Source organism: Ornithorhynchus anatinus, chromosome 4, assembly GCF_004115215.2.
Source record: "Ornithorhynchus anatinus isolate Pmale09 chromosome 4, mOrnAna1.pri.v4, whole genome shotgun sequence".
Lineage (NCBI taxonomy): Eukaryota > Metazoa > Chordata > Mammalia > Monotremata > Ornithorhynchidae > Ornithorhynchus > Ornithorhynchus anatinus.
The window spans coordinates 1,664,399-1,680,395 of record NC_041731.1 but is presented as its reverse complement, the minus strand read 5'-3'; the positions used below and the strand labels follow the sequence as shown (position 1 = coordinate 1,680,395).

General features: G+C 52.4%; 1 protein-coding gene across 1 annotated transcript; it reads left to right on the top strand.

Moving 5' to 3' along the window:
• Window positions 1-602: 602 nt before the first annotated feature.
• Window positions 603-14,877, top strand: PSCA (prostate stem cell antigen). The gene is made up of 5 exons (XM_029063707.2): window positions 603-639; window positions 1,666-1,712; window positions 11,975-12,027; window positions 13,568-13,675; window positions 14,201-14,877. Exons 3-5 carry the CDS (start codon window positions 11,976-11,978, stop codon window positions 14,413-14,415), a joined length of 375 nt encoding a protein of 124 aa, XP_028919540.1. The 5' UTR covers window positions 603-639; window positions 1,666-1,712; window position 11,975; the 3' UTR covers window positions 14,416-14,877.
• Window positions 14,878-15,997: the final 1,120 nt, after the last annotated feature.

Genomic DNA, 15,997 nt, shown 5'->3' with positions numbered 1-15,997 from the left:
CGCTGCTTCTCTAATTTCTTAAGGTTGTCATCAGGTTGGCCCCCTTGGGGCTCCCAGTCTTCATCCCCATTTTCCTCCCCCTCCCCCCCTTAATAATGCTGTGGGTATTTGTTAAGTGCTTACTATGTGCAGCTCACTCTTCTAAGCGCTGGGGTGGATACAGGGTCATCACGTTGTCCCACGTGAGGCTCACAGTCTTAATCCCCATTTTCCAGATCGATTTGTCCCACGTGGGGTTGATGGTCTTAATTACCTCGGGTCTACCCCACCGCTTAGAACGGCTTGAACATAGTAAGCGCTTAACAAATACCATTATTATTATTTTACAGATGAGGTAACTGAGGCTCAGAGAAGTTAGTAATAATAATACTGTTGGCATTTAAGCACTTACTATGTGCCAAGCACTGTTCTAAACGCTGGGGCGGGGGGCGATACAAGGTCATCGGGTTGTCCCACGTGAGGCTCACAATCTTAATCCCCATTTTACAGATTCAATAACAGAGGCACAGAGAAGAAGTGAAGCGACTTGCCCAAAGTCACACAGCTGACAAGTGGCGGAGTTGGGATTCGAACCCACGACCTCTGACTCCCAACCCCGGGCTCTTTCCACTGAGCCACGCTGCTTCTCCTACATACAAGGTAATCAGTTTGTCCCACATGGGGCTCACGGTCTTAATTACCTTGTGCCTACCCCAGCACTTAGAACAGCGCTTGGCACGTAGTAAGCCCTTAACAAATACTATTATGGTTATCATTATTTTACAGATGAGGTAACTGAGGCACAGAGAAGTTAATAGTAAGAATGTTGGCATTTGAAGTGCTTACTATGTACCAAGCACTGTTCTAAGCGCTGGGGAAGATGCAAGGTAATCAGGTTGTCCCACATGAGGCTCACAGTCTTCATCCCCATTTGACGGATGAGGTAACTGAGGAACAGAGAAATTAAGTGACTTGCCCAAAGTCACACAAAAGACAAGCGGAAGAAAGACCCACGACCCATGACTCCCAAGCCCGGGCTGTTGCCACGAAGCCCCGCTGCTTCTCGTGATTTACCCAAGGCACCGCAGCAGACAAGCGACGGAGGAGGGATCAGAATCCACGCCCTCCGACTCCCAAATCCATGCTCTTTCTACTAAGCCGCCCGCGCTTACTATGCGCCAGTGAGAAGCAGCGGGGCTTAGTGGTAAGATGATCGAGTGCTTGTACCATGTGCCAAGCACTGTGATGAGCACTGGAGTAGATGCTGTCAGAGACTGATAATGTTTTGGCTTTGCCACTTTGTCTCTCGTTTTGGGATTACCCACCTGGCTCCCCCAAATCTAGCTGTCCCCAGCTCTCGTACCCCACTGCACCCAACAGTCTGCTCACAGCTCTCCCGCATCTGGATCGTCACACACGGACACATGCACACACCACTCTCTCCACTTAGCGTACCCTCCCTTCTCTGTTTTGCCGACACACCGCCTTAAGAAACCACCTCCTCCAGTAGGCCTTCCCAGATTAACACCCTCCTCCCAACCTTGCTTACCCCCTCCTCTCCTGCCACCCCAACACTTGGCACAGATTGGTTCTTGTATTTGGGTCTTACGTTTATTTCTGTTTGAATACTTGCATCCGTCAGCTCCCTAAAAGAGGCGGGGGTTGTATTTTCTCCTTATTTCGCAGAGCCCTCCGGAACGGGAATCTGCACTCGGAAAGGTTTAATGCTGACGGTAAGCTCGTTGGGGGCAAGGAATGTGTCCGTTTATTGTTATAGTGCAATCTCCCAAGCGGTCAGTACAGCGCTGTGCCCGCAGTAAGCGCTCAATAGATATGATCGACTGACTGACTGAGGGTGATACATCCCTCTGGCAGTTGAAATGTCCTCGAGTCTTTGAGGAAGGCGCAATAACGTCCAAGCCCCCGAAGATGGCGTCAAAGAGCTGCCCAAGGAACTTGCTGGCCTGTTGATTGGGGCTGTATTTGTTCAGTGGATCCCCATTCCCCATCCCCATCCCCATTCCCCATTCCCCATCCCCATTCCCCATCCCCATCCCCATTCCCCATCCCCGTCCCCATCCCCATTCCCCATCCCCATCCCCATCCCCCATCCCCATTCCCCATCCCCGTCCCCATCCCCACTTCCCATCCCCATCCCCATCCCCATCCAATTGCCCCCTCCTTTGCAACCTAAAATTGCTCCGTTTCAAAGTACAGATGAGAGGTTTATTTCTGCCCTTCAGCAGGGGCACTGGACTTCAGGTCCCCATTCATTCCTTCAATCTTATTTATTGAGCGCTTACTATGTGCAGAGCACTGTTCTAAGCCCTTGGAATGTACAGTTCGGCAACAGATAGAGACAATCCCTGCCCGACAACGGGCTCACAGTCCCCAACACTTAGTACAGTGCTTCCAGCACTTAGTACGATGTCTGGCGTATGGTAAGCACTTAACAAATACCAGAATTATTATTCAGGTGCCACAAACTGAAAACATGACAGTATGAACAAAGTACAACCAAAGACAGTCCTTCTGCTCTGCCGTTTCCTCTATCTGTAATTTGCTTAATATCTCTCCGCCGTAGACTGCAAGGTCCTTTCTTCATATTCATTAAGTGCTTACTAATAATAATAATAATAATGTTGGTATTTGTTAAGCGCTTACTATGTACAGAGCATTGTTCTGAGCGCTGGGGGAGATACAGGGTAATCAGGTTGTCCCACGTGAGGCTCATAGTCTTAAACCCCATTTTACAGATGAGGTAACTGAGGCAAAGAGAAGTTAAATGACTTGCCCGCAATCACACAGCTGACAAGTGGCAGAGCCGGGATTCGAACCCATGACCTCTGACTCCCAAGCCCGGGCTCTTTCCGCTGAGCCACGCTGCTTACTGTGCGCCAAGTGCTGTTCTAAGCACTGGAGTAGATAGAGGTTAATCAGGTTGGACGCAGTCCCTGTCCCATATGGGGCTCACAGTCAAATGGGGAGGGACAACAGCTATTTCATTCCTATTTTACAGATGGGAAAACTAAGGCATGGAAAGATGAAATGACTTGTCCAAAGTCACCCAGCAGACAGGATTAGAACATCCTGACCCTTGGGCCCGTGCTCTTTCCAGTAGACCATGCTGCTTCACTAAACAGTCTCCCCCTTCCCTGAGTTCAACCGCAGGACGGGGGTTCTGCAGGTCTTGCCCTTCAGACTGGCTCTTTTAGAGTATTAGTAATAATAATGATCATACTCGTTAAGCACTTATTATGCATCAGGCATTGCGTTAAGCGCTGGGGTAAATACGGGATCATAAGGTTGGATAAAGTCCCTGTCACATGGAAATGAAGGGAGTAAGATTTAATCCCCGTTTCTCCGGCTCCGTCACTTGTCTGCCGTGTGACCCTGGGCAAGCCACTTAACTTCTCTATGCCTCAGTTACCTCATCCGTAAAATGGGGATTAAGACTGTGAGCCTCACGTGGGACAACCTGATTACCTTGTATCCACCCCAGTGCTTAGAACAGTGCTTGGCACATAATAAGCACTTAAATGCCATCGTTATTATTATTACAGATGAGGAAATCGAGGCACGAGGAAGTGAAGTGACTTGCCCAAGATCAAACAGGAGACATGTAGCTGAGCCAGGATTAGAACCCTGCTCCTCCGGCAGACCCGGGCTCTTTCCCTTAACCTTTAATGAGCAACCATTAAGCTCGTCGTGGGCGGGGAATATGTCTCTTTATTGTTACATCATACTCTCCCAAGCGCTTAGTACCATGCTTTGTACTCAGTAAGCGCTCAATAAATACTACTGAATGGAATAAAAATGAATAATGCAATGGACTGCGCTAGGCCCTTGAGAAGTACACAATGAAGAAGTGACACTTTCCCTGCCCACAGGGAGCTTCTACTCTCACCAGAAAGACGGGCCGAAAGATCTTTACAACTAGGACAATCAAAATAAACACTGGAATGTTGTATAAACCGGTATAAATATGTATCCAGGTATCGAAGGTGGCTATGAATAAGTTCGTACGTGTGAACAGTGGCCGAAGGGTCTGTCCAATCAATCAAACGAAGAGTTAATCTGATGTATCTCGGGGAGCTGGGCAATGACTGGAGGAAGACCAGTGGAGGGAGGTGGATTTGGGACAGGTTCTGAATGCAGGCCAACCTTCTTTAAAGCAAGCATTCGTGCCCAGCAATGTTTCCACCACAAATCTTACGTAAGATTTTGGTTTAAAAACTGACATTTATTTACCCATCAACAGATTTCAGAGTGAAGACCAAAATACTCCAGAGCTGTGGGAGGACAAGACTATTTATATTTAACAAAGTCTCTAGAGTTTGGGCGAAGTGGGGATTAAGGCTTGGGCCCCAGCGGGACAGGTTTGGGGTTTGAGGTCTCCAAGGAGCCCCACCCTCCACTCAGGGGAGCCACAGGGGCTTGGGGAACCCCATGGAAGAGGGGGTGCAGCCTCTATGATAACCTAGATCTCTGCGGGCTTTGCTGCTCCTAGTCGGAGTATGTAGGAGGGAGAGAAGAGAGATATTCCCTCCGGGGACTCTCAACACCCATACTGCCTTTCCCCCACCCCATATTGGACTTGGAAATCAAGAATGCCAGCAACGCCGACTTTACCCTCAGGTGGTGACCCACTACTCACCTCCATCATTGGTTTATTGAGTACTTACTATGTGCAGAGCACTGTACGAAGCGCTTCAGAGAAAACAATGCAACAGAGATGGTAGACACATACCCTGCCCTCGAGTTTATTGTCGTCTAGAGGGGGAGTCAGGGTCGGTTTACCCTGGATTCTCCTGTGGGTTGGATCCACTAGGACAGTGACTTACAGTGGCTTTGTTTTGAGTCTTTTGTTCTTACCAAGACGGGAGACAGTTGGTGGAGACAAGCGTCCTAAGACCCAGCCCCCCGGGGCTCATCTATCCAAGTGGAATCTCGGCCTCAGCCTTTCAAAGGGAAAGACAGGAGAGCTGAGCTAGATACCCACTAGAATAACATTTAGTCAATCCCCCTGTCTCTGGTAGATATATATCTCCCATATTTGAATAATAACAACAATGATAATAATAGTATTTGTTAAACACTTATTATGTGCCAAGCACTATACTAAGCGTTGGGATAAATACAAGATAATCAGGTCCCACTTGAGGCTCACGGTCCAAATAGAAGGGAGAAGGGAGTATTAGTTTAATACTTACTCCGGGCCAGTCACTGTTCTAAGCACTGGGCTAGATACAAGCTAGTCAGATCGGATACAGTCCCTCTCCCACATAGGGCTCCCAATCTTAATCCCCATTTTACAGATGAGGTAACTGAGGCCCAGAGAAGTAGAGTGACTCGACCAAGGTCACACAGATGACAGGTGGTAGAGCTGGGATTAGAAGCCAGGTCCTTCTGACTCCCAGGCCCGTGCTCTACTGGGCCACTCTGTGCAGAGGTAGTCACGTCCCCTGCCCGCTTCGAGCTTACAGGCTAGAAGGCGATACAGACATTCACGTAAATAAATTACAGATGTACATAAGTGCGGTGGGGCTGAGGGAAGGATGAATAAAAAGTGCAAGTCCGGTGCAAGGGCGATTCAGAAGGGAGTGGGAGAAAATGAAATGAGGGCTTAGTGAGAGAAGGCTCTTGGAGGAGATGTGCTTTAATAAGGCTTTGAAAGTGGGGAGAGGGTCATCTGTCAGATATGAAGAGGGAGAGCGTTCCAGGACAGAGACAGAACGTGAGGGAGAGGTCAAGATAGATTAGACTGAGGTACAGTGAGTAAATTGGCATTAAAGGAGTGAGTCATGCAGGCTGGGTTGGAATAGGAAATCAAAGAGGAAAAGTAAGACGGCGCAAGGTAATAAATTGCTTTAAAGTCTATGGTAAAGGTATGGTATGATGCGGAGGGGGATGGGCAACCACTGGAGGTTCTTTAGGAGTGGGGAGACACGGACTGAGTGTATTTGTAAACAGTGATCTGGGCAACAGATTGACTGACTGGAGTGGGGAGAAACAGGAAGCGGGGAGGTCAGCAAAGAGGTTGGTTGATTCATTCATTCATTCAATTCAATAGTATTTATTGAGCGCTTACTATGTGCAGAGCACTGTACTAAGCGCTTGGAATGAACAAGTCGGCAACAGTCAGAGACGGTCCCTGCCGTCTGACGGGCTTACGGTCCGATCGGGGGAGACGGACGGACGAGAACGATGGCGATAAATAGAGTCGAGGGGAAGAGCGTCTCGTAAAAACCGATGGCGACTAAATAGAATCGAGGCGATGTACATTTCATTAACAAAATAAATAGGGTAATGAAAATATATACAGTCGAGCAGACGAGTACAGTGCTGAGGGGATGGGAAGGGAGAGGGGGAGGAGCAGAGGGAGATGGGGGGAAAAAAGGGTTAAGCTTCGGAGAGGTGAAGGGGGGGTGGTAGAGGGAGTAGAGGGAGAAGAAGAGCTCGGTCTGGGAAGGCCTCTCGGAAGGGTTGAGTTTTAAGTAGGGTTTCGAAGAGGGGAAGAGAATCAGTTTGGCGGAGGTGAGGAGGGAGGGCGTTCCGGGACCGCGGGAGGACGCGGCCCGGGGGGTCGACGGCGGGACGGGCGAGACCGAGGGACGGCGAGGAGGCGGGCGGCGGAGGAGCGGAGCGTGCGGGGTGGGCGGTAGAAAGAGAGAAGGGAGGAGAGGTAGGAAGGGGCAAGGTGACGTAGAGCCTCGAAGCCTAGAGTGGGGAGTTTTTGTTTGGAGCGGAGGTCGATAGGCAACCACTGGAGTTGTTTAAGAAGGGGAGTCACATGCCCAGATCGTTTCTGCAGGAAGATGCAGTAATCAAGGTGGGATAGGATAAGTGCCTGAATTAATGTAGCATCATTTTGGATGGAGAGGAAAGGGCGGATTTTAATGATGATGTGACGGTTGAACCAACGGGATTTGGTGACAGATTGAATGTACGGGTTAAACGAGAGAGATGAATCAAGGCTAACACCAAGGTTACAGGCTTGTGAGACAGGGAGGATGGTGGTGCTGTCTACAGTGATGGGAAAGTCAGGGGGATGACAGAGTTTGTGTGGGAAGATAAGAAGTTCAGTTTTGGACATGTTAAATTTGAGGTCTCAGCAGGACATCGAAGCAGCGACATCCTGAAGGCAGGAGGAAATGTGAGACTGCCAAGATCGGGGCTGGAGATGTAGAATTGGGGATCATCCTCATAGAGGTGGTCCTTGGAGCCATGGGCGTGAATGAGTTCTCCAAGGGAAAAGGTGTAGATGGAGAATAGAAGGGGACCCAGAACTGAGCCTCGAGGGACTCCCACAGTTAGGGGATGGTAGGCAGAGGAGGAGCCTGCCAAAGAGATGGAGACTGAGCAGCCAGGAGAGATAGGAGGAGAACCAGGAGAGGACGGTGTCAGTAAAGCCAATGTCGGATCAAGTTTCCAGAAGAAAGGGCTGGTCAACAGTGTCAAAGAGACTGAGAAGTTGAGGAGAATTAGGATGAAGGAGAGGTTGTTGGATTTGGCAAGAAAGAGATCACTGACGACCTTTGAGAGGATGGTTTCTGTGGAGTGAAGGGGTCGGAAGCCAGAGTGGAGGGGATCGAGGAGAGGATTGGAGGAGAGGAACTGGAGACAGTGAGTGTAGACAACTCACTCAGAGAGTTTAGAGAGGAATGGTAGGGGGAGATGGGGCAAGAACTGGAGGGAGCCATGGGGTCAAGGGGAGACTTGAGCTTGTTTGAAAGCAGTGAGGAAAAAGCCACTGGAGAATGAATGGCTCACTGAAGATGGCATTCAGGGAGGGAAAAAGAGAGGGGGCAAGTTGTGAAGGGGTGGGGTTGGAGGCACAGGTGGAGGGGGTGGATTTTGAGAGGAGGCAGGAGGTTTCCTCTTGAGATACAGCTGGAAAGATGGGAGAGTTGAAGGGGCAGGAGAGAAGCAGGGGAGGTTTTAGGGAGATCATGCCTGACGCTTTCAATTTTCTCAAAAAAGTACATGGTCAGGTACTGAAACCCCTTTCTGCGGATGAGGGAACTGAGATATAGAGAAACTAAGTGAGTTGCCCAAGGTCACACAGCAGGTCCCTGGCAGAGTCTGGATTAGAATTCAGGTCACCTGACTTCCAGGCCTGTGATTTTTCCACTAGTCCATGCTGCTTCTCTAAGGGTCTCCATATCCAAATCTCTGAAGGGGCTCCACCTCCTCCCTTGGGAACATATTGCAAGTTTTCCAACCCTGATGGTCAAGAAGCTCTTACAGTCTCACCTGACTCCATCCTGCTGCAATTCCAGTCCCTGCCTTCTTGTTCGATGAACCCAGAGAACAAACGCTTCCTGCTACTTACACTGCATCCTATCGTCGATTTTCAGTTGGCAGTTCAATCCTGAAAAGCCTAGTGGTGGGGGGGGGGGGGGATGAGAGAGGTCCATCGTCAGTCGCCATCCATGTGGAAAGATGGGCACCGTTGAGGGGAAGGAGATGGTTCATCAAGAGGGTGGGGTCAACCTGGGGCGACAGTGATGTAAAGGAGAGCAGGGTGGGGGGGTTGGAGAGGAGCAAGGAAGCTATTCTGTGCGTCGGAGAAGGCACCAAAGCTCACACACCCCATTGCCATGGGGCTGGGTGCTGGAGACAGGTGTAGGCTGGCAGAGGGCTGGGCCAAGGGCTGGAGGCGATTGGGCATTGGGTTTGTGCCCAAGCGGCATTCTTCAAACAGCAGTCACTTCGCTGTCCTGATGATCACCCTAGGGCGCTCTCTTGCCACCCTTGTGGCCCGGACTTCTCCGAGCCCATCTCCTTAAAGTCAATTCACCTCCAGGCACCGGGATCCATAGTAGGGAGTAAACACTTTCCGAACTCATAGGGCCAGGGCAGACCCTCGGCCTGCCCCCTCCATTCTGCCCATCCACATATAGAAACTTAAAGAAATAGTTAAGGGAGAAATCATGTCACGGATTCATTCGTTCATTCAATAGTATTAATTAAGCACTTGCTCTGGTGGGTAGGACGGTGGGCGGAGAGAGAATCTGGGAGGGGTTCCTGGAGGGGGTAAATTTAATCAGCAGGCTCACTGTGTAGAGAACCCTGAACTGGGGGCTTGGGAGAGGGGCAGAGGGAGGTGAAGACATAGGCCCTTCTCTCCAGAATCTGTTCCTGTGTTGGGAAAGACAGGGCAGACACAGACAGAGAAAAGTAGACAAAGTATACTAGCGACATAGAGGCTAGAACATAACCCATGTGCGATAATCCCGATGTACACAAATGAAAGGAAAATTTATAAAATAAAAATAGGTGGCAGGAGATCTAGAGAGCTGGAGAGACTGGAGCAATGTGGACTGAAATCTTTGAACTAGAGGGCTTTTGGTATCATTCAGAAGAGGAAGGCCATCGTTTGTTGAAGAGGAGAGAGGAGGGCATTCCAGAGAGGGAGAGGATGTGTTGGATGATGGAGGTGGGAGACTCGTGGGACAAAGAGGGGCAGTGGGCTGGGATAGAGAGGACCTGTCAGCCCCCCACCAACCTAAGGAAGAAGTGACAGAAAAATAGTGATAGTTGTGGGGTTTGCTAAGTACTTTTTTTGTGCCAAACACGGTTCTAAGCACGGGGGTAGATACAAGGTAATTAGGTCGGACACAGTTCCTGTCCCACATGGGGCTCATAAGCAAACTCCCTACCCGTGGGCACAGAAGGGAGGAGGAAGAGGAGAAAAAAGGAGAGAAGGAGGAGGAAGAGGAGGGGGAAGAAGAGGAGGGGGAGGAGGATGGGTGGATAGGACACAGTCCCGTTTCCCCTCGTCTCCAGCCAGTCAGGATGTTGCCGGCTCAGCCAGGAGCCTAGCTGACCTGCCGCTGGGGGTGTCCCCCTCATGTGGTCCGGGAGAGGCCGAGGCGGGGAAAGGAGAGGGACACATCAGTTATGCTGCTTGACCGGATTGCTCCTGAAACTGGTTCTGGGCGAGCCTAGATTCCCAGGCTGGGCAGGTCAGGCGACAAGGCTTCAGCGAAAATTGGCCCAAACTGGGGAGGAGAGGAGAGAGGCTCAGGGGTGGAGACAGGGTGAGGTTGCTGGCATAGAAGATCTGCCCCGGGGAGGGCGCAGAGAGGGATCTGGTCAGAAGACAGCCCAACAGCTTGGTAAATTCCCAAGAATAATTATGGTATTTATTAAATGCTTATGATGTGTCAACCACTGTTCTATGCATCAGCTCTAGAGTCCCTCTCTCTCCGGACCCAGTGTCCCATGTCCCAGCGGGTGGAGCTGGGTTTTTCCTTCCCATTTGGCACTGCCCCTCCTGGCCAGTTGTCCAGCCTCCCCAAGGCTAACTGGATGGAGACACTCTCAGAATGCTGCAATGATTCTCCCTCTTCTGCTTCCATGGTGTGCACCTCATTTCCAGTCCCAGCCCTGGTTGAGGTCTTCCCCTACCTCTGCTCTCCTCTTGGGTCCAGGTGTCCCCATGCCGCAGAGATAATTCTTCGAACTCCCAGTCATCCCTCAAACTGGAGCCAGCCAGACCAGAGCCTGGGCAAGCTTTCTGAAGGGGGCCGTTTTTAAGTGAATTAGACATTTTGGGGAGGAGTGGGGAAGGCATTCCAACCAGAGAAGCAGCGTGGCCTAGTGGATAGAGCATGGACCTAGGTGCCAAAAGGCCCGGGGTTCTAAAGTCAGCTCTGCCATTTCCCTGCTGGGTGACCTTGGCCAGGTCACTTAACTTCTCTGTGCCTCATTTACTTCATCTGTAAAGTGGAGCTTAAGACCGTGAGCCGGGTAGAGAGGGAACAGCAGCGACCGTGTCAACCCAATTACCTTGTATCTACCCCAGCGCTTAGTACAGTGCCTGGCATATAGTAAGCACTATACAAATACCATACAAAATGGGAAATTCTCCGGATAATTTTAGAAGTTGCAATGGTATTTACTGGGTGCTGTACTGTACTAATTCCTTGGGGAAATACAATATGAGCAGAAGACCCATTCCTTGCCCACAAGGAGCTGCCGCTAATGGAATCTGGACTGATGATGGGACTCCAAGCCCATGCCAGGCTCCTCAGTACAGAGTGTTAGCACAAAGATTTCCTCAGGAGCCCCTTCCCATAAGCTCTCCCCGCTCCCTTCTTTTTTTTTTTTGATATTTCTTAAGCACTGTGTGCTAGGCACTGTTCTAAATGCTGGAGTAGATACAAGCTAATCAGGATGGAAATGCACCATGTCCCACTTGGGGCTCACAGTCTTCATCCCCATTTTACAGATGGGCACAGAGAAGTTAAGTGACTAGCCCAAGTTCATACGGCAGACATGTGGCAGAACCAGGATTAGTGCCCAGATCCTCCTGACTCCCAGGTAGGGTTCTATCCACTATGCCATGCCGCTTTTCACTTTCCCTGTGAATGGACTCTCCTAACTGCGGTGGGCCTCTGAGATCTCAGGATGACCATCCCAGTTACTCTTAGAGGTGGGATTTAGTCTCCTGCCCCTTCCCAGGGGAACCTCTGCCCCAGACCCACCGCCCCAAAGCTAGGGGAGGAAGGGAGCCTGGTGATGGGAGAGATTTTCTAGCCCCAAATCCTAAGAGGGTGGCCTTCTCCAAGTGCCAAGCTACTGACCCTCTGGCACCTTGGCACAATGGCCAAAGCTGTGCCAAGTCACGCATGGGCGGGTGCGATCTCTCAGCCCAAACTGGCAACTCCACCCAGGGAAAGTCCAGAGAAATCCATCCAGGTCTGGGCATGGGCTCCTTGCCCCGGGGGGGCGGGGGGAGAATAGGCCGCTTGCCGGTGAGGGAGAGAGGAGAAGATCCAAGGGAATGCCAAGGGTGGAGAAACTTACCTTGACTTTTGGGCTGAGACCCAAACCCCGAGAGTGTGAGTCAGGGGACTTGTGTCCGTATCGGACACTCCTCCTCCCGTCGCCGCCGCCGCCGCTGCTGCCGCTGGGAGCGGCGTCCGGTAGGTGATGCTATATAAAGATTCCCTAGCTGAGCAGCCCCCACTCTGTCTCCTGGCAGGATGAGGGCACTTCTCGTGGTTCTGCTGGTCACCACCCTGGCCGTGGGTCCAGGTAAGGCGAACTCTCCCCACCGCCAAATTCGGGAACTGCCATCTGGAAGGGAGGAGGAAACCGTGTCGGAGATCCTGAGGGACGCCTGGCCACAGGATGGGAGGGCGATGGAGGCCGGGGGAGAAGAAACGACAGAGATAGTAGAGAAAGAGACAAAAAAAAACTAAGAGAGTCCAGGGAGTGACAGAGCAAGGTGAAAGGCAGGTAAAGAGAGACCCTCAGTCGGCACAGACACAGAGAGATGGGGACAGAGAAACGGAGGTGGGGGGGCACAGAGAGATTTAACAGAGACAGTTAGATTTAAAAGAAAAGAAAAAGGGAAATTAAAATAGAAAGAGAAATGAAGTGAGGAAGGAAAATGAATAGGAAAGAAGGGCAGAAGGAAGGATGTTTTTACGCTCCTTGGGCAGGGATTGTAATGTGTCCTCTATATTTTCTCCTAAGGGTTTTTAGTACAGTGCTCTGTGTTCAGAGCCGGTCCAGTACATTCCAAAGACTGACTGGAGGAAGCAGAGAGGGAAGAAAGCAGGAGAGAGCATTGAGGAAACAGTTATAACTGAATAGATGGGGGTGGAGGAGCCGTTAGCAGGCTCCCAGGGTACATCCCTTCTTCCTGTCCCCTGGACCAGCAGTTCTGTGTTGGAGGGTCCTTGTAGAGCTGAAGAACCCAATGCTGGGTTTCTGTCAATGGCCAGCTCTCTGTCCCCCCTCCCCCCGCGTTCCCCTCCCCCAGCATCGGGCACTGCCTCAGGGCTGCTCTCAATACCTGAGACCCTCTGCCCAGTCCTCTATCACAGGGGAGGCACTGCTAGTGGAGGAGAAGGAGGACGACGAGGAGAAGAAGGAGGAAGAGGAAGATGAGAAAGAGGAGGAGGAGGAGAGGAAACTTAGACCCAGTTCCCTGGAAGGCAGAGATCACCCTCCCCATTAGACCAATGGGGGGATACAGAGACTCGGAGAGGGGAAGGCACCGTGCCAAGGCTGGCAGTTTGGAGAAGCAGGACTTGAACCCAGACCTCCTGACTCCCAGGCCATGGCGGGGTCTGCCCCCATTGCCGCAGGTCAGAAATAACTTCAGAATTGTGTCGCAGCTCCTAAAGTTGCTTGGGGAATCGATTCTGCCCCACTCGTCCCTCCCACCCTAGGACTAGGGTCTAAAAGAAATCAGACTAAGGGCTAAATGGAAATCAGACCGAGGGCCTGGAAGGAATTTCCCCTTGGATCCTAGACTTGGATTCTCTTTCCCTTTTCTTTTGCATGGAATTTTCCAGAAGGGGGGCGAAGGTGACAGTGGTGCCTTTGAGCCCAGGAGGAGGGTTGGGGGTGGGGAAGAGCAGGGGAGGGGAGTGTACTCTCCAAACGCTTAGTACAGTGCTGTGCACACGACTGAGCGAATAAATGAATTCACGTTGCGTTAAGGCGGAGCGGGACATGGGAGATGACAAAGACCACGGAGGCTGAGAGCTGGAGAGGTGTCGGCAGTCCAAAAGCTCGGACGCTGGAGGTGGTCTGACAGCCCCCTACCCCCATCTCTCCCCAGGCGGGTCCCTGCAGTGTTACAAGTGCACGGGGCAGACCAATAATAAGAACTGCCAAACCGTGCAGCCCTGCAGGCATGAGGAAAAGGTCTGCAAGACGGAGCTGACAAGTGAGTAACCCGCTGGCCGGGGATGGGGTAGGGCAGCCTGCACCTCCCAACTCTCCACGAACCCCCTCCCCTCCACCCCTCACCCCTCCCCTCCACCCCCCCCCCCCGCTGTACATGTAATAATTTAGAAACCGCACGCGCAGACTACCTCGCCCCTCCCCGTGTCCCTGGCGGGGAGGGGGAAGCAGGACCGGTGGGCAGGGGCAGAGGTAGCACCCCCCTCTGTGCCCCCCAGCCTCCAGCTCCCTCCTCTGCCACCCTATCCCCCTGCAGCTTGGGGGGACCGGGGTGGATGAGGCCAATGGGGTAAGTGAAACAGTGCAAGGTATTTAATCGTCATTATTTTTAAAGTTGGGTGTCTGGGTTTAGGGTTCAGGGTGGGGGCCGGTATAGCCGTGGGGATCGGGGTGGGGGGGGTGGGAGGCTTTCACCAAAGGTGCAGGGACAGGGGTTCCCCGCTCCCCGCCCCCCGCCCCCGGCCCCGGCCTCTCGGCCAGCCTTCCCTCAGGTCCCTGGCTTTCTCAGCTGCCGCGGGCCTGGTCAGATTCATCACCAAAAGCTGTGTGGAGTCATGCCAGGAGGAGACCAATAACTACCACGTGGGCTTCAGGAACGTCACCTGCTGCCGCTCGGACCTGTGCAACGTGAACGGAGCCAGAGGGCTGAGCCCCAGCCCCGCCGCCATTCTCTCCGCCAGCCTGCTGGGCCTCTTCGGTGCCCTGCTCCGGACTCCGCTGTGAGGGAGGTCCCCCTTCCCCTCCTCATCCCCGAGCAAGGCCCTGCTGGCAGAGCCAGCCCGGTGGGCCCGGCCGGTTGGGGGCTCCCGGAGCCCGCGGCCTCCCCAGTAGCGACGGGCCATCTCTGGGGACTGGGGGAGCGGGAGGGAGCCAGAGGTGCCCGATGACGCATCTGGAACCGAGCATCCCTGACCCCATGTTCCCTGGGTACCTCTGTAGCCCGGCTGCTGGGTACATGTCCAACTCTTCTGCCCCACCACCCCCCGCTTCCGCCTGGAAGGATGAGGCATCGTGGTGGCGTTGGGGACCCCCGCCCAATACCCAACTCGCCCCACTGTGGTCCCTCCCACACTCCATCCCTCCCCCTTTTCTAGAAACAGGATCCCCATCAGGCTTTTGAACCTCCTGTCGCTGATTGGAAGTCCTCGTGCCGGCTGGCTATTAAAATGGAGAAACTGGGTGGTCTTTGAGTGTGTGTGTGGGTGTGGGTGTTTGTGTGTATGCAAGTGATTGTGCAAGTGAACGACCCGGGGAGAGGGAGGTGGATTCTTGGGCTGAGACGGTGACCCTTTCGGCGATTGTAGAGAAACCAGGAAGCGGAACTTCAGGAGGGCAGGACCACAAAAGCAGTCAAGGAAGCTAGAAACACAGGCAGAGAATGACAGACAGAGGACAGAGGCAGACATAGGAGGATAGAGAGAGGGAAAAAGGCAGAAACAGAGGGAAGACAACCCTGAATGTTGCTCTGTGCTCTTGTCCGAGCTGCTGGTGGAACTGGCTGGAGCCACCTTCCTCCTCCCATTGGAACCGCAGGCATATGAACACATTTCAGTCTTTCTCCCTGCCATTCCTCTCCACCCCCCGTCCAGCTCGGTCTACCCAAAAGAGATGGCCATTGCCTCTGGCCCATGGCAGCGCCAGCCCCTCCTGCAGCGTCTCTGTCTGGGGAGGGAGGCAGCCTGTCCATCCACGGTTAGGGACGAGGCAACCCTCTTGGGGGACACAAGTAACCGTGCCACTCCTCATGAGCTTAGGGGGTGAGACGGGGGCGGGGAGGACAAGGATGGAGTGGGTTTCAAAGAACCAGAGAGAGTTGTCATTTTGGGTCTTTGCAGCTCAGGGAGGGAGTTAGAGCCCTGCCGGGGTGAGCGAGCCCAGAAGGCCAGGTCAGAGGGTGTGGGGTCCACCGTCATCCTTACTCCTGCTGCCCCTTTCACCCCGGTACAGTGGACACCTGTGGTTCCAGCTAGATTTGATTTTCCCCAGATACCTCCCCTGCTCTCCTATTCCAGTGTCCTCGCCCAGGGTTGCCCGGAGGCTGCCCAGAAAGGAGATTGATATAGGCTCAGGGAAAGGTCCTTTGCATAGTCTTAATTAACACATAACATTTTCCTGGCTCTCTTTTTAACACGGGCATTCCATATACACCTGCCTTATTAACATTCCTGCCCTATTGGTTAACATTAATCTACCATCTAATTAGCCAACATTTGCTTATCTCCCTCGTTCTAACATTCTAACGCAGGACCTCGGCCAAGGGACTAAAGATCATCAGGGACGTGCCTTTCCGGGAGAAAGTCCTCGA